The sequence below is a fragment of the Oncorhynchus kisutch genome, linkage group LG11 (assembly GCF_002021735.2).
Source record: "Oncorhynchus kisutch isolate 150728-3 linkage group LG11, Okis_V2, whole genome shotgun sequence".
Taxonomy (NCBI): domain Eukaryota; kingdom Metazoa; phylum Chordata; class Actinopteri; order Salmoniformes; family Salmonidae; genus Oncorhynchus; species Oncorhynchus kisutch.
The window spans coordinates 35,639,185-35,665,596 of record NC_034184.2 but is presented as its reverse complement, the minus strand read 5'-3'; the positions used below and the strand labels follow the sequence as shown (position 1 = coordinate 35,665,596).

Below are 26,412 nucleotides of genomic sequence, written 5' to 3'. Positions count from 1 at the left end.
AGTTATTATTTTAGACTTTTCCACCATGGTGGTTGTTATTACTACTAATTTACCGAGGGTTACAGCAGATCCATTTAAATAGAGCCGTTAAAGCTTCCACCACTCCGAGGGAAAATTCCTCTGCGAATGATCCGAGTCAATGACGCAGAACAAGCAGTTTATGGATTTCTCTGTTTCTGCAGCTGCAAATATCGACATAAATCAAACCAGTATATATAATCACCCGGTGCTCATCAAACAAAAAACAAAGCCGTCAAAAAGTCAAGTGGGGTTCCATCCCAGAAAGAATAGGACGTCAACATTTTGGAGTGTAATTGTGTATTTTTTCTCCTTATCATAGGCCACACATTCAAACTGTCTTCAATTGAATATAGAAGTGCCGTATAACATGCGTCTTTGCGCTAGGTAGGCTAGTTCAATAAAGGGGAGCAAAGCGACTCTTCAGAATAGAGGGAGGGAGGAACCGAGGGAGGGAGAGCGGCACAACTGATAGCTGCACACCATCTGTTTCAGCCAATGCTCAAAAATTACTCAACCGCACCGCCAGACACCGCTTTTTATCCACAGAAAGATCATTGTTAGCAGCTCAAAAATAAACAACAGATTGCCCATTAACACTTTCCCCCAAATATCTGCAGATTATAACCATATTGATGACACGTCATTGGATCGTCCCTTATGAAAAACTCCCCCTAAAAAGTATTCTTAATATAATGTTATAACAACAAAATATATACGTTGTTATATTATAATATTATACTTATTATTATACTTATACTTATAATAATTTTATTATCATCATCATTATCACCATCATCATCATCTGTTATTATCATTGGACCAACATTGTAACATGTTATTAATTTCGTAGGCTTAGGTCTACATCATGACACTATTTAAAATGTATCACAGTGTTAGTTTTGCAGCAGTGACGACAATATTTCTTTTTCACCAATAACAACAGTAGTTTAATTTTTGGAGGCACTTGTTTTTGACTATTCGGTTTTAAATGCCGTTTACATTTAGGCTACTGTAAAGATGATTATATACAATTGCTCATTATATGTATTTAATATAGCCTACATATTCGTGTCTTTATTTTTCCCAAAGGCGATTATATACGAGGGTCAAGACAAAAACCCTGAAATGTGCAGAGTTCTTCTTACGCACGAAATTATGTGCAGGTAAGTTTTTTTTCTCTCCACCAACTCATCGTTGTTAAAGAAGTATACAGTGCATTTCTTTATTTTCTTTCCACACTTGTTTATCATATTGCCATATGCGGAGAAGGCCTACAAGTATTGGAGTACAAACAGACTGGTACCCAGGGTAGTTGTAGCCTACAGGGTCTCTTGTTGAATATATGAATATTAGTCTGATGCCAGTGAGTCTGCGCCTCAAAACATGGAGTCAGGCCTTGGTTGATCCCACCTGTCATTGGTGATCAGCGAACTTTTTAGCATCAGTTAACAACGTAAAAATCTCAAGCTCTCATGTTCTGCTGCTATTCAGTGGTGTCGTTGATAATAAAAGGAACACCGTTTTATGTTGTTTATTGTTGCGCTCATTGTGAGATTTGTGAGAATTGAATTCGGATACTGTCGGTTTAACCTTTCTTTTGTTGTACTGTCGCATTGTTCAAGTTGTTTGAGAGCAAGTGCATTAACCTAGAACTGAGAATGATTTGCCTTTTTAATAAGTCTACATAAACTCATCACTCATACAAAATAGTTTACATGCATCCATCACTTATTTGTGACACGTGGAATAGGGTTTGTCCATATATCATTAAATCGAATATGGTGATATTTGACATTGATTATATATCATGAAGAGGATATATCGTGATGTGCAAGACTAGCCTATACTCTATTTGAGTATAACCGGTGCAGTTGTATTAGTTAGGCTGTATCAATATGTTGAAAATTAAGTGTAAACGAATAAACAAAGCCTTATTTTTTGCCATACTAAGATTATTTATTGCCATATCACAAATAAGCACCAACATTGCACAGTCTTGAATGATCTAGTCATTAAAGGCACAAAATGTAGAAGAGGTCTCCCTACATATTGCCCAAATCTAACATGGAATATGGTGCTTTCTAGAGGTAATCTGTACCGTCAATGTCAAAGAGAAATTGCATTCTGTAGAGGCATATGAAGACTAACCTACTCACTGAGTGAAAGCTATAATCATTCAAGAAGGCATGAGGTAATGAGTATCCTAGGCCTACTCCATGAGTGTATTCTTCTGTTCTCTTTTGCTCTGGTAAAGCATTAAGTCTATTTTTGCACTTCTATGCAGTATTATTGTAAAATCCACTCAAACTATCTCTTGTCTGCATGTTGTGAAAAATGCTTTGTCTTTCTTTCCTTGCCATATGGCATCAAATATCATTTAGACCTGCAGCCATTATACAAATATACATTTTCATTTCAAATGGGAAGCAGCAGTATAGTTGTGTTTAATTTCAGTTTGAATTAAAGCTCCTTATCAAAGAACTGGAGGTATAGTGTAGGTTTAGAGAAAAGATGGTGGAAACGTGATGAAGGATAGATTAGTGCTTTTGAGGCCGTAATTGATAAATGCCACGCAGAAATATTGGTTTGAGGGTGGCCTCTTGCATCTCCCCCAGAAATAGCAGCCTGGCAATTAGAGGTAAACAAAAGCTGAAGCTGTGAAAAGTGACTCCCCTGCCTCCTGGCCCAATCCCCCCTCCCCTCCCTTCTACTTCCCTCCTCTCAAGCACTAAGGCAAACACTTTACCGCAACATGTTGTTATTCTATCAGCATCCATGAAAGGATAGATTTAGTGTATGTTATTTCTCTATTAGTTTTTGTTTCCAAATTGAACACAATGACGTTTTGCCTTAGAAAGCAATATACATTTTTTTAAGGGTCTAACTTTCACTCTAAACAGTAACAGCCACTGTTGTGATCTCAAACGTTCTTTCTTCCCCTAGCCGGTGTTGTGACAAGAAGAGCTGCGGCAACAGGAACGAGACTCCGTCAGACCCTGTGATCATCGACAGGTAAGCTCTGCTCCATGTCTTCTCCATGCTGCTGTGATTGTGACCTGTGTTAGATTCAGCCTTATGCTCTGTCGGGAAGTGAGTGAGAACTCCGCAGTGTTGGGGTGCCCAGGTGGGTTGACTCCAACCTTCTGGTCCACTCTGTGGGAACTGTGGCTGATTGTTCTGTAAGCAGGTTTGTGTGTGTGTGTGGGGGGGGGGGGGGGGTCTTTCCCAGCTACCTGTGCTCAGAGGGGCAGTCACCACCTGGAGAGGGGTGTTCAATCACAGGTGCATTGGGCGGGGTATTCATCTAATTATCTATAGGGTTTATGATGATATTTGTCTCTCATTTTCTCTTTGTCTATCGAAGTGGTCGTTATCTAGTTTTTACTATTCTCTAAGGTTCGGCAATGCTAAGATTGTGTGTGAAGGTGGTTAGGGCTCTGTTGTGATAAGAGTTTGTGCCAGGGATTTTGCTTTGAACCTTTAGGTTACGGTATGTCACATAGATTACAGGATTTGGATATTCAGAGAACATAAACTGCATATTGGCTATTACATTCCTTCCACACAGTATAACTGTTATTCAGACTCCTCTATCTCACGGCTGAAAAATGAATGTGGGTGCGTTTGTGCGTGCCCACGAGTGTGTAGGAGGGAATATCTTCACCATAGAGCCTAACTAACTCTCACCATGGCGTGGGGAGAGACAGCAATGCTAATGTTTGACTAGCCAGAATCACTGTTTACTTAGTGGAGAATGCCTGGTATCTGACAGAGGGGACAACTCTCTTATTAGTAATCAAATAGGGCTGAACAGTTGTTGCCGCCACTCCAGCAGCTTCTCATGCATCAGGAAGTAGGGGCTGCCATGGATGCCTGCCTGGCTGGATTACCACAGCTACTGCTTCTCTAGATGCCTCTCTCTCTCTGTCTACTAGGAGAGCTGGTGTTCCTCCATTATGTAGGACTGGATGTAACATTATGTTATGGGTATTATGTATGTGATTTAAATTGAGCAGCCCAAGGAAACACTTTATCATTCAAATAAATGCACAAATGGCTCTCATCATGCCTTCTCATGAAGTTGATTATCTGATTTATTAGACTAGTGTAGTTTTTGGATACATTGTTCACACTGAAACGAAGTATGAGAGATAAACATCGCACTGATTTCTGCTGCTTTTAAGTTTGATATGTTCTGCCTCAGCGCCTTCATTGAGTTATGTTTCACACTCTATTGTTCCTCAATCTGTGGGACAAAACTGGGAACATAAGTACAATAGCCTAAATGAATGCAAAGCAGAAAAAAAGAGAAGCGGATGGATATTGTAAGCTCAACCAGCTCTGAAAAAAGGCTCAGATTTTTATTGTGACGGGAGTGAATGGGAGTAGAGTATCGTTTTCCTTGCACAATGAGCAGGTCTGTTGAATCACAAAAGCATATGTTCCTCATTAGGCCCTCCCATTGTCTCCATGTCGTAACTATGAGCAGATCAGTTCACCCTCCCAGTCCCACACTACTTCCCATTGACTTCCCACTGACTAGAGGGGGTTGCAACAAGGCTAGTTGTGGAGTTTCGGGATTAACACAAAATAACTGACGTTTACTGTACTGCATACACATGTCACCCAGTTTACCATCCTGATACAGTACTTTTCAGTGAACATATGGGTGAGATTTGGTGAAGCCTCAATATGTTACACACTCTTCTGTCTGTTTCTCATGCAAATTGTGAGTGGCACCTGTGCTGCGGTTGCTTCTGGCTAAAAGTGATTACTTTAAATTGAAGAGAGCTGAGAGTTGACTGTGTGAAGAAAAGACGAATTGTTGAATCAGTCATGTCTTAGATAGCTGCCTACATTACAGTATAAAACATATTCAGCTCTGCCACATTTCCTAGAGAAAGAGTAGCATAGCCCAACCTTTAAGAAACAGATTTGGAGTGAATCATTGATGGCATTTCCTCGCTGTAACATTTTCCCAGATGGTACAAGGGGAAAGCATACACAGCTAGCTGGCATCTATCAAGACATTAACTGGCGTTCCCATGGATCTGGCATATCCGACTAAGTTTGGGAAACCTATCATTCCAAATGTGTCCAATTTTCCTGTGGTCAAGCCAGACATCTGTTTACCCTATTTTCTCTCTGAGTTTGATGCAGATTTTCAGGAATTTTTTAAAGGGAAAGAATTCTTTTAAAAAAGTTTGTTAGATACAGTATAAGCCTAACAGCTGTCACAGAGTTTCAGGGCTGGAGGAGCTTTAAATATTTCACAAGTGACTTTTGATGTCATTACATTATTCATATTTGTTTTCTGGGGAAAGAAAGGGATTATTTTATGTGTGTGTGTGTGTGTGTGTGTGTGTGTGTGTGTGTGTCTGCATGTGTGTGAGCTTGTGTGTGTGAAGGGACATTCTGTACTGCTGGGGAAAGGCTGACCCTATCTTCTGTGCTGATTGTAAAATTAAAGTATATTACAGATGTAGGATATTAATTTGAGACAGTTTGCTACAGCAGAAAAATAATCATGCAGCAACAGGAAATTTGAATTATTTGATTATAATTAATTGACATTTTTTGTATAGGTTGTTCCATTTTTCCTAAGGGAAATCATGTCTGAAACATCAGAAGCCTTTTTAAACCCAAAATACACTAAACGTTTTACATTTCCTGCATTGCAGGAAAGTTCTCCTGCATCAGGGTGATCAAATTAAGATCCTACATCTGTATGTTCTGTCAGTCTTTGCATACATACACACATAACAATGAGGGTTCCTCAAGGTTTTGGGGGGGGGGGTGAGGGTTCTATGTACAACTATACTGACCCAAAGATCCCATTGAGCCCTTCAATTGTTCTTTGCTGTTCAAACAATTGATATTTCTTTTTAAATGGTTCTTTCCTCTTGATAATTCAAATTTAGGGTTGGTGGCTCATTCAACTATTTTGGGGTGTGGTTTGTGCACAACTCTTTTTGTGTTGACTAAGTGGTTGACTAAGTCAGTAGTTCTCACCCCCAGCCATTCCAGAGCTAGCACACCTGATTCAACTTGTTGAATGAACCAGAATAAAAAACCCTGTAATGGATCTACAAAGAACCTTTGAGATTGAGAAAGGTTCTTTATAGAACATATAAAGCTTCTTTATAGAACCTTCCATAATGGTTCTATAAAGAATCATAAAAAATACATCTGTATGGACCCCAAAAGGGTTGCAACCATAACCAGAAACTTTTTGTTAATGGTTCTTTATAGAATCAGGTTCCATATAGCACCAACAAGGGTTCTGCTTTGGTTACAAGCCAAATAGCCCTTATTTGACACTATACGAACTATTTGTTTTTAGTGTGTATTTTTTGCTCTTCTAATCAGGAATGTTGGAAACTATGTTGGCTCTTGCAGAAACAAAAAGACACTGATTGAATTTGGTCGGTAATTGTATCACTATTGCTATGACTACAGTACTTCACAGTTGGCTTTAATCATATCTTCCCATTATGAAGTCATTGTTGAAAGGGGATGTCACATCTTTAAGCTAGTGGCGCCTTAAAGTTAGTGGGGGCATGGGTATATACAGGCAGTCATTTGAGTCTCTATAGTTAGAGTGATGAGGTGCCCAATATCTGATTAGGTGGTTTCCCCATTTACAGTATGTGTAGGCCAGTGTACGCCAAACATAATTCAATTTGTGATGACTCTTCTGCCCTGGTATCTATCTTCACTCTCCTGAATATTGATTTTTGTCTTCTCCTGTGTGAAAGATTAGATACATGGTCCAGGCTTACACATTCATTTTGTAATACAAAATAAGAATATCCTGTTGGAAAAAAAAAGAAAGAAAGAAAGCGACTCATTCTGGCTGCCAAAGTACAAAGGTTGCTTGTATACAGAGGAGATGCAGCATATTAGGTGAGGATAGCACAGGAGGGAATGTGTTTTCAGAGCTCATGCTGCCCATACATGCATTTTGTATCTAATGTATGTTCACATGTCTTAACATCCATGTCAATGTACACTCCCATTCAGAAAGGAGGACCGTGGACCAGACCAAAAGATGTCAGCTCCACTTATTCCAGTTTTAACCGCGTTCCCTTTCACTTCCTGTCACAAAGGTCAAAGAGCTTTGACCTCTGGAGGCCGCCCAGCTACTGAATAATTCATAACATTGACTTGTTTTTTTCCTTTAGATTTTTTTCAGTCATCAGCACACATGGCTGTGCTGTGGGAGGGTTTTTATTAATTTAGCTCATTTATAAAGGCCTCTCCGCACCTGTTCATGTGTTAATGCAATTCAGTTTTTGGCCTAATGCAAATTTTGCTTAGCTTTTCGTTATGCTGCTCATTAGTGTGCTGAATTTTCTAAATGACTGTGCGTTATCGTTCATTTGCGGGACATCTACTAGGTCATATCCCAGAGTGCAGAGGCTTGGTGTCTGAGATGTTTGTCTGCAACAAAATAACTTTGCGTTGGACCACATATGCTTTCTCTTCCCTCTACGCAACAAATACAAAAATTGGTGTGTTGGTGTGTTCCCATCTGGTTTTTGCAAAAGTGAGATTAACTCCCAAGTTGAACAAATGCCAGTATTTATAAGGTCAGCTTTTTGCGTTGGAAATGCTATGTAAATGAGAATCGGCGAAAAGGGGACATTAAGCAAAATGAAATTCATTGTCTCCTTTAATGTCATTTAAAGCCCTGGACTGTCAAAAAGGATTTCAGACACCATTTTAATTACACACTGAAAAAATAAGTGTGTTTTGATAACCTGTGAAGAGAGTTCTGGTTTATTAACTACCTACTGTAAATTACATGTTTTCACAAAGGTGATAAAATTGCACTGTATATGTTGTGTAATTCACCATCCACACACAAGTGAGAATGAAACAATGCAGAGGTCAGAGCAATGCACAGGTTGTGCTGTTTTTATTTTTATTTGGACCTTTATTTAACTAGACAAGCCAGTTAAGAACAAATTCTTATTTACAATGATGGCCTACCCGGCCAAACCCGTACGACGCTGGGACAATTGTGTGCAGCCCTATGAGACTCCCAATCACGGCCGGATGTGATACAGCCTGGATTCAAACCAGGGACTGTAGTGACGCCTCTGGCACTGAGATGCAGTGCCTTAGACCGCTGCACCACTCGGGAGCCCTAATCCTAGAGGTGTAGCTCATGGATTCTTGCATCATACAGTACAGAAATTGTATTTGGCTCAGGATGGTGAGCATACAGTTTTGAAGTGCAGTCGATTAAAGTTGCTGCCTTTAGGGAAAAACATGCACGCACACACACACGCACGCACGCACGCACGCACGCACACACACACACACACACACACACACACACACACACACACACACACACACACACACACACACACACACACACACACACGTGCATGAACGCATGCAACCATACATACATATACGCATGTACACACACATCCACATCCACAAACACTTTAACTTTTCATGTTCATGCCTCAATAATATTATTTCCTTCTTCGCGTTTTATTTATGGCTCTTTTCAATGTAATTCATATGACAGATGTGAGTTTTTGACACCCTGTGAGAAAGGAGAGAAGAAACTGGCCACCCCTGACTGGACTAGAGTGATGTTTGAGTGAAACCTGTCTCCTTTTGAGCCAGAGTAGGAAGAGCAGGAAGTGTTGAGAGCGAAAGCTGTACTTGGCAGCTCTCTGTTGGCTTGGACTTGGTGAAAAATGAAACCCAGACCCTCTCTGCAGCCTTGGAGCCAGAAACTCCTTCCCAACATCCAGGATTGGGTAATACTGTTCACTAAGCAAAACATTACCTCAAATTATTCTGCTCCGTTTCTTATTCCCTCCTCCCTCATGTTGGTTTTATCGCAGTTTGTAAATGTCAAGACACTTACAAAGACGCACAGTATAAATTATATTTTCCAAATTATGCTCTCATGTTTGGGTTCACATGAGTGGCGTCTGAAGGTAACGTGGTGCCTGGTGTTCCCGCGGGAGACCCACCTCACTGGGATAGGATTCCCCAGGGGCATCAGCTAATGGCAAGACTTGACAATAGCACAGAAGACGAGGGTGTTGTGTTTTACTAGTGCTGAGCAGGGGTGATGACTTTAACATGTGTGCAGAGAGAGAAGGAGGTGTGTATGTGTGTGTGTGTTAGAGAGAGAGAGCGAGAGAGAGAGAGAGAGAGAGGTGTGCTGTAGAAGAAACTAGTCTGGACCAACAGAGCGACGGATTCGGCTCCAGCTTGACGGCAGTGAAAGACGAAACATGGTTCCACATGTGTTGAGAAAGAGCAGTCCATCTGTCCGCAGAGACAACCTCTCCCCCCTTTCCACCCCATACCTCTCTCTCCCTCTCCTCTCCCTTTCTCTTCCCTCATTCTACTCCCCTGGTTCGCTGTGCTGACAGAAACAAGGCCAGAGCCGGTGTGATGGAATGAAGGCTGGACAAAGTGCAACACTGGCCCTCACACACTCACGCACTCACGCACACACACACACACACACACACACACACACACACACACACACACACACACACACACACACACACACACACACACACACACACACACACACACACACACACACACACACACATTGTTGCGCGCACACACACTCACACACACATTTTATTTGTAAAATGAGTGATATTTTTAAATAACTATTTTGATTGTTTGTGTTTTTCTGCTTCCATTGTCTCCTATTACATCCAATAACTCTGTGGAATATCATGGTAACGCTCTACATTAAGCTGCCCTAAAATACCATTACAATCAAACATAATACTTGAAAAATATTTATAGCGATGAATTCATTTGAAATGAATTTCTATGAAGCACAAGTGTAACACAGTACACAATGAATATTGTACATTATTGAAAACTAAACCTAAATAAAACATGTCTCAAATATTTAACAGCTTTCCTTTATAATTAAACTCTGTAGCTGTTTAGAAGTCTTTGTTTGGCTTCTTAAAGATTTAATGGTGAAAAAGTTTTTTCAAACTTCCCCACATCCTATGAAACACATTTAGATCGGCCAGCGCACTGTTTTTACATGCTTTTCTTCCTTTTGAAAAAGGGGTCTCCTTTCTTTCGATTCATTCTTTCTTTTGGCATGTTCTCACTCCCATTCAACCCTTACTGGGTTCCCCCTAATTGTCAAACTAACTGTTGGGTCAACCTCAGTCGTATCTGGCCCTAAAACAGCACATTAGGCCCTGGTGAGGGATATACTTTATGCGGTATTTCATCGGAGACGGAGTAATGCTGGGGTTTTATGGTTAAGTACCAGTTCACGCCCATGCCATTTGTTCCGCATTAGGCTGGAGGTTTTGTAAATCCGATCAATATGTTCACCGTGATGTGATTCCTTGCCAGGATCTCCCGAGTCGTTCTTTCCTCCAGTACTTTTGTTATGGGATCGGTTTTCGATGCACACTCACGCCACTACCCCCCTCCCTTTCCTCTATCCATCCATCCCTCCATCTCCACCTCAATCTATTTCAATTTTCTGAATGTAGCAATTTGTAGTGTGACATGGCTGAGATTAAGATGGGAAGCAGTCGGAGGAGGATTGCATCGGACATGGTCTTGTTCCCATGGCGTGGGGTCACAGGACAAAGATGGGGAATTGTGGGATGGGGTCATCAGTTACCTCAAGGAAACAAGCAGGTCTTCTGGCCGCTCCGATGGCCCCAAGGGTTGCCTGGGATGGATCTGAGGGAAAGGCCCCAGAGAAAGAGTCCTGAACCAGTGTCATTTATTAAAAGTGACAAGTTATTTCTAAGTATAGCTCAGTTTTTCTTTACGATGCTGTCATTTGGAACAGTGGCCCGCTGTCCACGAATCACATAGCTATGATACATATAGGGATGACCCCCTCTTTCTACATATCTTCGATTCAGTCTGGGAACATTTGTATTCTGTTTTATGGAGCTATATTTTCTATTGTTTGAAATAAAACTATTCAGGAATTATTTGACCATAACTGTGCAAATATTTCAATATGCTATAAAATATTAATATTTTAAAATGAAAACCACCTTATTGTATGTATCTGATGTTGTTCTCATCATATAATCGCTCCCAGAAGTCTTAGCAAACAGAACCATGTTGCATTTAAAACAAACGCTTCAACATCTATTTTGGTGGCATAGTCAGATTCTCATTTTTAAAATATTTATGTAAACCGGAACATTAGATTGTTCTAACCAATACTATTGTATTCTAATATGAGCCTCCTTTCCATTGTGGATTGGTGGGGTCCTCTTGACCCCTCCCCCCTTTATAACCTGCCCCAACTGTGTTAATGATATATGACAGAAATGTCCTTGTGTTGGTTCAGTGGCAAGAAAGGTCCTGGCTAGTCTATATCAATCCATCTGACTTATGTTCCAATGTCTTAAATTACCACTTTATGGAAACCTGTTGCTCGCTCCTCTTGCCAAATGAAATCAGATCTCCTCTACGGCCCAGTGTGATATTGATCCATATTCAACACCCAGGCTGCCGATTGATCGCTATTGATTTACAATAAAAACACTCCTCTGCTTGTTCAGCACCACGTTCAATACGGTTGAGGAAAAAACAGATTTAGTCTTTACCATGCAGGGACCAGAGCCATATAAACATTTGAGAAGCTTTTTCATTCCAAGAAAGGAAAAATTGTTCTTGGTCTGAAACCACGACAAAATGGTTAGTGTACACCATTGTGCTGCAACAGAAAAATGATCTACTCAAGTCATGTGAAACAAACTAATAGAAATGGGTTAATGGGATGGCACTTCTATTAGGAGTCATTTATTGAGGAATGCCTGCCCCGTTTCTGAATTTCTACATTGCAGTGGGGAGGTATAACTGCCATGTACAGCTTGATTTCTGCACGTTAACACAATAAGACATCCTGTGGCTTCACATGAATAGTCCTCTCTCTCTCGTTATCCCACCCTCACATACAGACATGCTCTCTCTCTCTCTCCCTCCCACACCCTCACTATTAGAGCCCAGAGTATAGAGCAGCCCTAGCAGCGCCAGATTCTGGCATTACCGCGTCATGTCTTAGTCCTAATCTTTCTGACTTCCACCCCACCAGACCCTCTGTAAAAGAACTGTTCCCATCCAGCTATTTCGAGACCTGTTGCCGACCTAAGGACATCTGAAAGAAATGATCCCAAATCTCGGACATCCAGGAATTTACAGTTATATAATGATAGTGAAAACCACATGAGGGAGCGCACATTTTTGGGATGCCTCCCCATCTGTTTGGAGCTATACTGAGGCCAGACCAACAGGACAGCACGGCACCTTTTACCAGCCCTGGTCCAGCTGGTGTGGAACTCATTACATTGTGTGTTATGAAGCAAATCCAATAGAGCTCCGTCGTCAGTGATTGTGGCACCATCTCTACCCTGGTTGTCCCTGTGTAAGTGCTGGTTGTTTGTTTGTCCTGGAGAAGCTGACGGAGGGACCGGGCCAGCCAGGTCGAAGGCGACGCTAAACCTGAGCTGCCTGGCATTGCTCTGCTCCTTCACCGCTGGCCTTGTTTGGACTGCAGCTCCAGTTTGCTTTCTTAGAGGGAAGCTGAGCCCTCATAATAACGGGCCCTTCCCCCGGGTGGGAAGCTTTGCATAGACAAGGGAGTGATGACATAGCCCGAGAGGCCTTGCCAGTACACCCTTGTGCTCTTAGCATATTTATTTTCTCTGCTCATTGTATGGTTTAAATCACACCGTATTATGTTCGGCCCCTATGCACGTGCCGATCACTCTGATGTGCTGAGGTATATGCTATAGACCTACGGGCTTTGTTTTCACAAATTATTCTGGGGATTACTGACTGGCTGACCCGATTGTAATCTTTATTAGTCTGTTAACCATATCCTCTGCTTTTGGGGCCTTCATAACTGACCTGATAAAACTTGACCATTTTCAGAGGATCCTTGCAAGATCTAAACCTATTCAATATTAGAATAAGTGTTCATTTGTATGCATTCATTGCTTCTCAAATCACTCCCACTCTCAAGAAAATATTTGGACAGTTTGAGACCTCCCTATAGTTTTCCCTATGGTTTCAGACTAACGAGAATGTTTTATTCAATGCCACTGTTGTTTTTTGTTATTGAAATGGCTTGTCAATTCGAATAGAGTCAACCTGGTCTGACAATACAATCTCATTGTATCCAGTGGAGAGTGAAAGCCATCTCAGCAGCGTAGCTTCACCACAACACAGTGAGATTGGAGGAGGGGGGCAGAGTGAGTGGCTCCTCCAGATGGAGATCCAGGATAACAGAGAATGTCCGGGCCCTTTTCCAGAGATTCCATAATAGGAATCTACCATGGCTCGTCTATTAAGTTGTGCACACCACGAGGAATGAGGAGAGAGAGAGAGAGAGATGGGGAAGAGGAGATTGTTTAGACTGAGATGGACAACACACATGGCTTCACCTTTCTTGTGCAACTGTCAAATCGAGACTACCAGAAGTCTCAGGTCATGCGCTCTACGACAGTCAAAGAACTGCCTCGCTAGTGGGGAACTTTTTTCAGTCACAGAGGCGCATGACAAGATTTGTTTTTGTTTTCTGTTGGGAATGGGAAAGTACGACATGCAGGTCAGGAAGGTCAGCGTAGGGGTTAAGAGGTCGCAACCTTTTTGGTACCTGAGCAACCTCATATGGCTAAGTCATTTCTCAGGCTCCTCAAAAACAGGGTTGAAAGTAGTGTGTGTGTGTGTGTGTGTGTGTGTGTGTGTGTGTGTGTGTGTGTGTGTGTGTGTGTTTGAGGGGGTTGAAGGGTAGGTTCTCCAGTGATCTATCAGCAACAGAAGCACATAGGATGGAAGCTACTGCAACTTAACAGCGTAAGACAGATTGGCAGGACTTTCTCAGTAAAGACACATAAAGCTGGAGAAGGAGTCAGAAAGACTGAGTACAGTGGATGTTGAACGTTGACCTCTCATCCAAATATAGAGAATGTAGAACAACTGTATACTCTTCCAATTAAAATACATTTTTATAACCAAAGTGTTCCTTCTTCTCATACTTAAAAATTGGCAATCATTTTCCACGGTGTCAGTTCTAACCAAGCACCACGTAGTCCCCTAATATCTCTGAAGCTGCATTTGTCTCGAAGATAGTCTATTTGTGTACAGATTGGCCTGTCACTTTGTAAAATAACATTCATGATTTTTTATTGTTGCTCTGCCATCACCCTTTCCTCCTCTCTACAAAGTGGCTTTTGTCGTTTGAGGGAAGTAAACTTCATCAGGTCGACACCGAGGTGTGCTTCACATGTCACTCAGTGGAGCTCTCCCCTAATGAAATGCTGCATACAGATTTTTGCCTGCGGGCTCAAGGGGATAAGACTGTGGAAACAGAATGAAAAGAGCTCCTTTCTGCACACACATACTCGCGCACACACACACACACACACACACACACACACACACACACACACACACACACACACACACACACACACACACACACACACACACACACACACACACACACACACACACACACACACTTGCTCGAGTGCATCCATGTGAAGAGATCCAAATCTGCAATTTATTCAAATATTGATATTTCTACTTGTCAGGAGAAAGGTGCCTTGAAATTTCCTCTGAGTACTCCTGTCAGAAAAAGAGCGAGAAATATGTCAGATCATTCATAAATAGAGTTCAGCCCTGTGAAGTCGGTAGGGAACAGCAAAAATATATATGATTGTCAATGAAGAATAGAAGCAATATTACAGACTGGCGCTTAGTCTTCCATCATGTCAAGCAAGCAGCCCTTGCTGGCCCGTAGTGTAAACTTGCATATCAGTGTGTGTTTGTGTGTGTATGTGTATAATGTTCTTGTATGTGTACATGTGTATGTATATTTATCGAAATGTGAATGAGTGTGTGCAGGCCATGTTGTGTCTCCTGCTTCTATCTGTTTGTTGACTTTTTCCATCGAGACGCAACATTTCCCATCCTGCAGCAGCCCGTGAGAGCGTGGCCCTTCTGGAGAGGTCCGTAACCGGACGCTGCCCACCATGTGGTTTGAATTAGGGCCCCTGAAGCTGTGAAGGACACCTCAAATGACGTGAGGCACTCACACACAAATTCCAATCTGCTGAACGGTGGAAGAAAAGTGCTCTCCGGGAATCCTCCGAGATATTTTGGCTCAGTCCGGAGCGATTAAAATAGGGCGGAAACTAATAACTCAAGGAATCATGACTAAATATCCCATGAAATCTGCCTCGCTCAGTAACACCCACATGCACGTCCAAATCAGCCCTCTCAGAATAGAGCTTTTCAAACTAAACCAGAGAAAAGTCTTGTTCTGTACTCCCTTGGCTGAATGGAACCCTCAACACTTGGAGCAGATTAGACAGTCTTGTCTTTCGGCTAGCTACCTCAGACCTGACAGGCATAGGATTCAGATGATGCATAGGGCAGCGAGGCTCCATTGTGCCAAGGCGATACAGAAAAGGACCCAGTATCTCCGGTAGTCATGTGACGCTATAGTTCATAGCAGTTGACGAGGAGCGGTTTGGCACAGCTTGGGACCCATCTGGGTGGTGCAGATACCCATACCGAGGAGCTATTTTACAACTAGGCATCTGTGTGGCTGAAGAGCTATTTAGCATATGCTGCTATACGGGACAATATGCTTCAACATTGCCAGCCGTAGACTAGTGCTCATTTCCTAAAGCTCCATGCAGCATCGGATAGATGCAGAACAATCCAAAGTTTATAATAATGTTGTCATTTCTGTTGCTTAAGTAGAAAACACATGCTACTTTTAAATGACTCCACATAATGGCTGATGTTAAGGCTAGGACCATGGCAGCCAGTTGAGACATTGCCTGTCCATCTACCTGCATAACCCACTTCATACCGTGTGTCCATAGTGGGGACATACTCAGACGTTTGGGCTGCAACACAGAACAGTGCTCTGCTGACAGGGTGAGGGTTCATGTTTACCGCCTCAATCCTCCAAACTCTGTGAAGGCATTTTGATCCCTTGTTAAAAATGTTGATATTGATTTGGGTTTGTTTTACAAAAGCAATGGCTTGTGTGTGTTTCGGAGTAGATAGTGACAGCGCTGACATCATCCACGTATTCCTGGAAAACCCCAGATGGTGCATGAAGCTGAAAGTATTTGAATTTGAAGCGTGCCACATTTTGAAGCGTGCCACATCGCTGAATGGGGCTAAATGGCGGTGAAAAAAATCACAAAGGATCATGGTGAAAGTGGCATCGCTAGTTTGCTACGAGGTAGCCGACCAGCAGAACTTGTGACTTCACTCTCCAGACTGGTTACTAGGGCTGTCCATATGTGTATACAGTACAGGACATTTGTGTGTTTCATAAGATTAAACTCCTCTTCCCACTATCAAACAGCGACATTTCCCTCAAACTATTTAAATGACGATATACAAAACTGGTGGTAACAACACTGTCTGATAACAACGTTATATATCCTTTTGGTATCCATATCTCTTTCCCCTTCTTTCCTCTCTCCGCAAGTGCCCCACATAGTGCTCTTCCACAGAGATCAGGAGGTCTTTCCCTATCCGTGGTGCTTTGCACGTAGCAGAGTAGCGTGGAACTCACCCAGAGCTGTTGAACAAACACGAGACCAGCCTGTCAATAGCACCTCCGCAAACTAATTGCCTGTCAAATTACCCATCCCCAAAGCTGCCCACATATGCTTTGACTCAAAGCGCACCTTATTAGAAGACAAGAGATACGAGTGACACTCTTCTGTTTGACATCTTGTTTTATTTTTACCATTGCTGTAGCCGTGCAAAGTGCAGTGACCGTGAGATTGCTTTTTAGTCATTCATAAAGGAAATGAAGTGTACAATTAGGTTGGTGTAATTTTCCTACACAGAGCAAAGGTTACGGTATGTAACAATTTATTTTTGTTTTTACACTCATTACATGGTCATAGACAGTACACTTTGCACCAACTGCTATTGTTGTGTTTTTTTCTGAAGTCATTAGACTGTAGTAGTGTAGTAGCCCATTGGCTTCTCTGTTAGCCTGTAGTAACAGTACAGTGAGATTGACACAGCTGGGGAGAGCAGCTTGAGGCTGCACGCTCAGGAATACACAGGGGGTGTTCAAAGCCCCTCTCTGAATCCTGATCAGAGAGCTGCCCCGGCCAACTGATGGCCTATTAAATATACATGGGCAGGGGTCAGATCTGGAGGTCCCCGCTTCCTCCAAGCCATGTGCACTTAAGCGGAAAGGCTGGGCAACAATAAAAACCTCCTCTCGCTCCAGTGAGCTCTCCCCTGACACCTTCACCTCCAGTGTGTACGTCAAGTACAGCGCTCACCTAGCGCTACATTACAACCCTGCCTTTGTAAAAAGGACAAATTATGAATTCTTTACACTGGTAATTATATATTTATATTCAATAACACCCAAGACCTCGCTGTCTCTCCTTCCTCTAGACGTGGACAGATAGCCTTAGTTGATACAAAGAGAAAGAGTTTTAACTGTAGTTTTACTGTGGTGTGATGGTTCGACATGTGATTCAGTAGGCTAGGAAGCAGAGACAGAGAGGAATGCTGGAGTGGTCCTTCATGCCCAGGCGTGATTAACATATTCAGAGTGACAGTCACTCTGTGTTTTTCTTTAAGCCTGCTCTGTTTGACTAATGAAGTCGAACAGCAGTTGATCAATTAACCCAGTGGTGAGCCACTTGTGTCAGGGATAACCCATTTACCAGGTGTCACAGTAATCATGTTGGTGCCCTTTCACCTCTAGCGAGTGTCCAACGAGACAGCGACTGTGACAACGAGAGCGGGACACACAAGATTTCATTGGGCGATCCACTAAACAGGATTGGTGTGTGTTGTTGTAATCCAATGAAAAGGCAGATAGATAGAAGAGAAAGGACGTTGACTAACTTTGAAAGAGGATCATGAAAAGGGTATGGACAAACTGGCTATATGGTTCTTCAACATCTATAGAGCCAGCACAGTACATCACAACATACAACTTAGTGGCGTCTCCATCAACAATTCCCCCCTACAACTACGTCCCGTTCTCCCCCACTCTTCCTTCCTCCATCCCACGTTGCTTGCGTTCATTTAGACTGCGGTGACCTGGCTTACACACACATCAGCCCTTTCTCTCATGAGTAACTGTGATGGTCTCCTGGAGGATAATGTGGTTTAAACTCCACATTGCCTGTCTATTAGGAGAGACATGATGGCAACCACAAATAATAAAATACATGTATTCCTCTATATGTGACGCTAACTAGGCAACATATCAAGCATGTGCTGCTGCTGCTGCTAATGGTCTCTCTGTGTCTGATATGGTACCCTCTATTCCATTCCCCAAGGGCCTCGCCTCCACATATCTTCTGCTTCATTTTCCATGGGAGCCCAGTCAGAAATGCACACACACCTCATATATATTTGATAGTTAATATTTATCCTCGCCAGGGAAGTGCACTTTACATGTGGTAACATACGATTACCTGCGATTCGTATGGCAAAGAAACAAAATCGATATGGATATATAATTCATGACAGAGGGGCTATCAGTTTTTATGGCTCTCTATCCAGGCTCATTAAAGTTTTATCGTAATTGACTGGAAGTAGGAGTTTTTTAAAGCATGTTTCGTTCCCTCACTTTCTACCTTTAATAATTAAGTCAAGTTTAATTGGCTGTATTTTGAAGCACCTAGATGAGGACTCGTCAAATTCTGAACCATGAATTATAGACGATGATATGCTATGCATTAGTGTGTCAATTTATTTAGTCAGTAAGGCAGAGAAGGTATGCCATTGCCCATAAATCATAAGCCAAAAATCTATTCTCACCCCCTTAAAACCCCTTTTGGCTGTTTTATGTTATGATATGGCACAGTCACTCAAAACTCCCTCACCAACCATGAACCCTGAATCTACTCCACTGATTGGTGGTCAAGTTGCTCTCTTGACGGCTGATTGACAGAAGGAAAATTGCTCTTTCAAATTTCACCCTTCATTCGCTGCAGTTGTTCTTCCACACATCAACCCTCACCTCCGTGTCTGAGACAGACAGAGGCTTTATCCATTAGGCAGTAGCAGCGCGGACGACTGGACAGATTGAGGCGGGATGGAGGAGGCAGGGCTGGAAGACAATCCTACATTTGAAAATCAATCATGTCATCATAAGTGAGAAGTATGGATGCATTTCATCAGCTGGCTCCTGTCCTGTTCGTGCCACTGGCTCCCTGACTGGTCTGTCCTGCTGATTGGCTGCCTCAGCGAACCCTGGATTTGAGAAGGGGAGGATTCTGAGAGCTGTTGCAATAAGAGAGATGGGTCGGTAGTCTCCGTGCAGTTCTCTAGTGTGCTCAGTGAAGTACTGCTGGAAAACTCTGGTGGTTTTCCCTGACAACGTGATAATGGCTTAACCATGAGATTTGGAAAAAAAAAAAAAATGGAATGATTTTGTAAGAGGGTGTTTCGCAACAATCCCCAGATATGATGATGTTTTAAAGGGCACCAGAACTTTGTCTCTTGACATCTTTACCCCATCGGTTCACATATGAGCATTAAAAGCACTGTGGGTATAGGGTGTGGAACAATCAAACATTTATGAGAGTGATGACATGGAAAGCAGCGAGGAGAAATCGACAGCTAGTTTACAGCCTTGTTGTTGAATCGAGCGACAGAGAAAGAGAGTGAGAGAGAGAGAGAGAGAGAGAGAAGGAGAGAGAGGGAGAGAAAGAGAGAAGGAGAGAGAGGGAGAGAGAGAAAGCGAGAGAGAGAGAGAGAGAGAGAGAGAGAGGGAGAGAGAGAGAAAGCGAGAGAGAGGGAGAGAGAGTCAGAGAAATTGAGTGAGCGTGAGAGAAGGGGTGGGTTAGAGTGGTGATAAATTTAATGGAAAAATCAAATACAAAACAAATTCATTCCTCTCCACTTGATGCTTGAGTCGTTCCTTTCTTGGCCTGTGCTAAGCCTTTAAAATAAACTGTCACTCCTCATCGATTGCATCTGAATTGTTACCGAGATTTCTGAAAAGTAGTCTTGACACACACCATGCAAATGGTAATCTTGGGAGATGAGAACATGCAGACTGAACAGCAAACACTCCAGACTTCAAATAAAAATGGCTTTTCTTCTCACCTTTCAAATATAACTTAATGCACTTTGTAGGATTGCACATTTCATTGATCAATGTGTTGTACATTGGTGTATATCAACGCCATTGCTAATAAGGTGTCAAGTTTAACCCTTGCTTGCTGTTAGACGGAAGGAAGCCATGCTCTCCGTCATTGGAATTTGTACTCAACAAAAAACATTTAAAAAAGGATGTGCCGTAGTTTGTTTACCATTTGTGCCATATAAACTAATATGTTGTTTTAAGTGACTAGTTAAATGGACACTGTAAGTGACAGATAGTGAAATCACTATGTCTTGGTATGGTTCATCATGTGTACAGTATGGTGTATAAATGATATATAGAGAGCTCTATATTCAGCAGTGTAGCTGTGTGTCAGTGGGAGCTGGGAGAGAGAGAGCTCTGGTTGTTCCCAAGCTGACAGGCTTGCAGCAGTAGAAAAGGATTTCTCCGGATTGAGTGCCATTTTCTCTTCTTTAACAAGGAACTTAGTGTGTAAAGGAGATCTATCAGGATAAAGTGCAGCTTGACTGATGCCACCCTCCCTCCCTGTCTCTCTTGCACCCCTCCTCCACTCTCTCTCTCTCTCTCTCTCTCTCTCTCTCTCTCTCTCTCTCTCTCTCTCTCTCTCTCTCTCTCTCTCTCTTTCTCTCTCAACTCAATAGCTCCCTCAGGGGATCTTCCTTGAGCATTAGCAGAACACATCCAATGTCCCAGCTACCTGATTTCTTGATATGATTTGTACCGGGGATTTACAATAATCCCCAAATAAAGTTGAAAGTGAATGACTCAGTAAGACACATAGACAAGCAAAACCAAACGTTTTCTTTATCTTTAAGAGCATGGAAAATGAATTGGCTTTGCGTTAGATCACACCATTTTAGCAACAGATTGGGCATGTTGTTTTGTGTTTTATTCTCATAATTAATTCCTACACAGGAACCTCACTGATATACATAATGCATCACACGCTCATTTAAATGTTCAGTACCTCTGTTTTTGTAGTAACTTCTCATTACTCTTTACCTCTGTGTGTTTGGTAGAGTCTGCAACTCACTTGTAGTCAAAGATATGTGCTGGAGTTGCAGGATGTTATAAAATGACAATGCAATTATAGTTACTTCACACCCTCCTCTCCACTTTCACCCTCCTTATGTTAATCCTTCAAGTGGACAGGGATGAGATGCACCCGCATGTTTTAATCAGTCTGCCAACTTCAGAGGCATGGGATAAAGAAGAAAAACAAATCCCAGGCTAATTTGAAATGTACTCTGCACCCGTGATTGAAAACAGCCTCACAGGTAAGGAAGAGAGAGACATTTTGTGAATTTCCGCCAGAGAATGAGCTGTATACTAAAAAACACTTGTCACTATTTCACCATCTGGCCCCTAGTGTGCAGGGAGCAGCAGCTGAGGTCCCGTTTCAGCCGTCAATCACCGCTATCTCACTGTGGGGTATGTATCCCAGTGAAAGGGTCTAGCGCCAGTCATTAGCCAGCCCTGCCGAACTGTACTGAGAACTGCCCTGCGCCTCTCTCACGGCAGTTTAAATATCCCCAGCACTGTGACAGGATCAGTTTAGCGATCTGTTGGATTGATCTCCTCTTTAAGGTTTGGCCTGAGGCGACTCTAATTGGGAACGAGGCTGACTCCCACTTCCCTCTCTCCCTCAACTGTCAGTCAGTGCTTTGTTTACTGAGGACATGCCCAAACCTATTTACTGAATAATGAGGAGACGTAGTGGGGATGCTGCTGATCATCCCATGGCCCACAGCAGGATCTCACCACTCTGGGGAGGGAACTCCGTTTTGGACTTTTTCAGCTACTGACATTTAGCAGCTACAATAATCATTACACAGAGGACTAGTTTGTATTTTTCTCCTCTCTTTATCCTACGCACCCATCATGGCATGGAGGGCAGACAAGGTGCTTGTATACTTCAGGGGAATTATTCTGGCGCCTTCCAACATTTTGCAACATATGAGAGGATGTTTTCAAGGCAAAAGAGAGGAGAAAATGTTTCACTTCCACCATCTCACACACACTGCTTGTGGAAAATGAAAAACCCATTTGACAATCCTCCTGAGATAACTGGAGATTTCATGATACACAGCAGATTATTGTATTTGTTCAGCTTGCTGTAGTCCAGAAACCCTGAAATATTGAAGACTCTAAAACCTTATAACCAAACCAAGTGCAGGTGTCTTGCTTAATGCCCTCCAGTGGACCGTTCTGGAGGAGAGTGCTTTCGCCTGATAGCCCACTTCCTAGTCTCTTTGAATGAATGCCTCCTCAGATTAATATTCTCATTTACGAGGTTTTCAGTGGAGGTGAATGACAGAGCCTTTGGTTGGTCTGGAGAGGCAGGTCCATTGATGCCCATAGGGATTTATGAATGATGAAGTGCAGGGCCAGCCACTATCAGAGGTACACAACACTGCTCTTAATAGAAAAGGATTTAACAGGGAGAGGGGAGGGGGGCTGGGGAGGGGGGGGGGCTTTCTGACACTCTACTGATAAGAGGCAGCTCTTCAGAGGTGATGGCGGTTACAATGAAAGACGCTGATGGGGATACAATGACACACATGTTGCGTCTGACAGCCGGTGATTTAGACGTGGGGGAATAGCTGGACCGGGAACACAGTTTCTGTATGAGCCACCATTTAGCTCAATAGCATAGCATAGCCATAGTATCACCGAAGCTATATGCAGATTCTACAGATATATTTGGGGGTATTATTAAACTCCAGACACAGACAAAAATGTGTGTTGTACCTACTGTACATTGTAGCTTACCAAGCTGAGGAGGAGAAGAAGACGGATAGAGAGGAGTGAGAGCAGAGATAGAGAAAAAATAGATTTGTCAGTGTAAGGAATGAGCAGAATAAGACGAAGGGAGCTACTTGGCAGATGGGCAGAAGAAACCATGAGCGTACTTCTTAATTAAACATGTGAACAGCGAAAGCAGGCAGAGACAGAGACAAGGACAGTTAAATACACATTACACCACACTGAAATTACAGTACACTCTGAAAATGCCACAATTTTAAACTATATCTCCTCTCTCTATGCCTTCAAGATGAAGCCATTGGACTTGACCTGATGGCTTGTTTAGTTAACCCTGCCTTAGTTCCCCATCCTTATTTAGAAAGGTAATGAAACAGTTTAGAAAGGTAATTAATATGGGCAGAAATAACAGTCTCCTACTGTAACAGACTGCTATCGATGAAAAACTTCAAATCATGAATGAGAATCTCTGTTGACCTTCTAACATCTTTGTTGTTGTTAGGTCTCTGAAACATTATTGATTCATTACGGACTTTCTTTCTATGGCAGGTTTAATGCACCCATAGTTGGAGCTCACCAGGTGATTTGAGATGTATTTGTAGGAGAGGGACATTTCATGAACATTCTGTCTGACTGTCCCTTTTTCTTTCTTTCTTTCTTTCTTTCTTTCTTTCTTTCTTTCTTTCTTTCTTTCTTTCTTTCTTTCTTTCTTTCTTTCTTTCTTTCTTTCTTTCTTTCTTTCTTTCTTTCTTTCTTTCTTTCTTTCTTTCTTTCTTTCTTTCTTTCTTTATCTCTCTCTCTACGTTGAGTGCATTTGTGGTAAAATGAGGGCGAATATCCCCACTTTGACATTCAGCGCAGATGCTATCGCATAGCCTTAGTATTTCGGAACACAGAGAAGACAGACATCTGTCAGTTGTTGTGTTTGAAGTGAATGTGAGTAGGCAGCTGAAACACACACTGGACACCAGCCCATTCAGACCACAATGTCTCAGGTGTTTACAAATGGAAGAGGGAGTGACAGCAGAAAACAGAGATGAATGGATGACTGGTGTTGATATCCGTCCTCATCCTGTGTGTTAAGTTATTCCTTAGCTGCTCCCCCAGTGGGGTGCAGGGGAACAGGAAGTTCTATCCCGGCAGCAGACAGGCAGGCACAGCCCCTGAAGGACTCCAAATGAACACTACAGTATGCATGGGAAATTTGGGCTTGTCACCCCCTATACATAACTTATGCCTCTCAATAGCAATATGAAGTAATAGGAAGTAAATGGGTGGCAATAATAAGAGTAATTGCTAGTAATTGTTTTGCTAGTAATTGTTTTATAGTACAGTAATGGTAGTAGGAGTGACACTGTAGCTATAAAGTAATGGTGGTTATATAACAGTGTATTTTGATATCATTGTTATAGGAGTGGCCATAGTAATTTATCTTCTGTCAGCTCTCCTCAGACCTGTATCTATTTCAGGTGTCGTGTCAAGTGAGAGCAGCTATATCTGGCTGGCAATTAAACTGGCTCTGCCTCCCCTTGATGCTTGATTAGTCCGATTGATGGAGGAGGCCATATGTGGCAGTTTCAAAACTTGGCAGCCATGCTCCATCCTCTCAAATGAGATACTGGCTATAAAGAGGCAGGCTGCCCAGGGATGCTGCACATATGTGGGCCGCGATGTGGACCTCCTCTCTGGGGACTTTCTCTGGGAGTCTAATGGCCCCTGGACTCTCCGGCCAAGTTCCAATAGGGGCGAGAGGTGGCCACTGGCTGGGGGTGTCACTGTCACTAGATGTCGCCTCTGGGTTGCGAGCTGAAGGCTAGAGGGGGGTAGCGGGTTTGGCGGTGGGTGTGTAGAGAGGCGGAGCAAGTCGAAAGCCATGGCCTCCTTCCCAGTCTTACTCGGAGACAACAAAAAGGGAATGGTTGAGAAGGGGGAATCAGCGGGAGAAGAGCACAAAGACAAAGGCGCGGGCAAGGTCAGCACAGCTAATGGGCCGGAGCTGTAGGCTGCCTGGGGCTAGGCACACTTCTGTTCTCTCTCCCACACCACATCGGGCCTTCAAACACCCCCAAGTCTACTCCTCTCCTCCTCTCCTTTCCTATCTCTCCACATCTTCAGGTGATGCAGTCCAGAGATCGCATGTTAGTTTCTGTTTCCAAAGACACAAAAACATCTAAATGCTATTGCTACAAAGATGTGTGGGTGTATTGACGATCACTACTCCCCTCTCCACAACCCCCAACCCATAGCATATCCTAGTCTCTTCCGTTTTCACCCTTATCATTCTGTCAATCACCAAGTAGCTGAACTCTTCAGCTTTGTCTGCTATCCCCTATAGGGCCTATACTCTCAGTGAGTGCAGGCAGGCAGAGAGGCAGGCAGCCTGGCAGTGGGTGGAGTTGTTCAAGGAGGCACAGTGTTTTCAGGTTGGCTGCTGTTGCTTGGCTCCCCTCACAGGCTGCTTTAATGTGCAGCGGAGTAGAATAAGTGAGTGGTTGTGGGCACCAGCTGAGCTCAGCCTCGTCTCTGCCTGGTCGCAGTGGGGCGAGCTGCTGCCACCTGACACTGGGCACCCCGCTCAGGGCTCCTCTTGGCAACGTGGCACAGCACACATGTCCCCTCATTTGGATGGAGATTCAGACGCACAGCACACAAAAGCTTTGCTCCATCCTCCCCTTGCCCCCTCTACCCCTCATTCCCTTTTTCTCTGTTTTTTCCCCTTCTTTTGGCTTTGACGGCATCATAATAATCTGGGTATCTTCTTGATCTTGCCCCGTATTTTTCTTTCTTTTTTTCCCTTCTTTTATCCCTCATCTTCTCGGAGACGAGTTTGAAATTGCCAGCGTCAGGACTTTGCTAATTAAAGTCATACTTTCAAAAATACCATAATAACTGTTAATTAGCTTGATGCTATTTTCAGCATAATTTGCTAATTAGTGGAAAACCTGTACAGCGTTTCTCTCTAATTACAGTATGGCTCCGCACGGCGCATCTGTGCCTTGACTCCAAATGATACCATTACAAAGTCCCATATTACGCATTCTCTCAAAACAGATAATTGCCTCCACAGATATTGAGATACTTCAGTCAGCTGATTTGATGGTAATACATGGACAGGCACAGACACAAGCCTCCCCTAGTTCATGTTTACTCAATAGGGAAAGGAAAACATCATCTGGAAGTTGGGAGTAGAATGTATGGAACTGGTAGAGTGATTTGGATTGGGTTGCTACAGCACATTTGACAGGAAACTACCAAACGCAGGTAATAGTTTCAACATTAATACAATAGTGAAACAAATTGCCTACCCATCAACCATCAGCCTAGTCTAGCAAGTAATGAATCGCTACATGATCGGAGGATGACTCGCGAAGTGTAGGGAAGAGCATGATTGGCATGACCTGTGACCCCTCTTAGCTGTGCCCATCCTCCTCCATGCTCTGTGCCTGACAGCCACCAGCAGCCTGACAGGGTAG

The 26,412-nt window shown here is 42.8% G+C and overlaps 1 protein-coding gene across 8 annotated transcripts in view; it reads left to right on the top strand.

The window, feature by feature from the left end:
• Nucleotides 1-26,412, top strand: part of LOC109898858 (transcription factor COE3) — a 72,208-nt gene that overhangs the window by 2,655 nt on the left and 43,141 nt on the right. For all 8 annotated transcript variants that reach the window (XM_031835691.1, XM_031835686.1, XM_031835693.1 and 5 more), the window contains exons 5-6: nucleotides 1,111-1,184; nucleotides 2,965-3,033. In XM_031835691.1, the coding sequence (XP_031691551.1) occupies nucleotides 1,111-1,184; nucleotides 2,965-3,033 (143 nt within the window). The remainder of the gene's footprint in view (nucleotides 1-1,110; nucleotides 1,185-2,964; nucleotides 3,034-26,412) is intronic.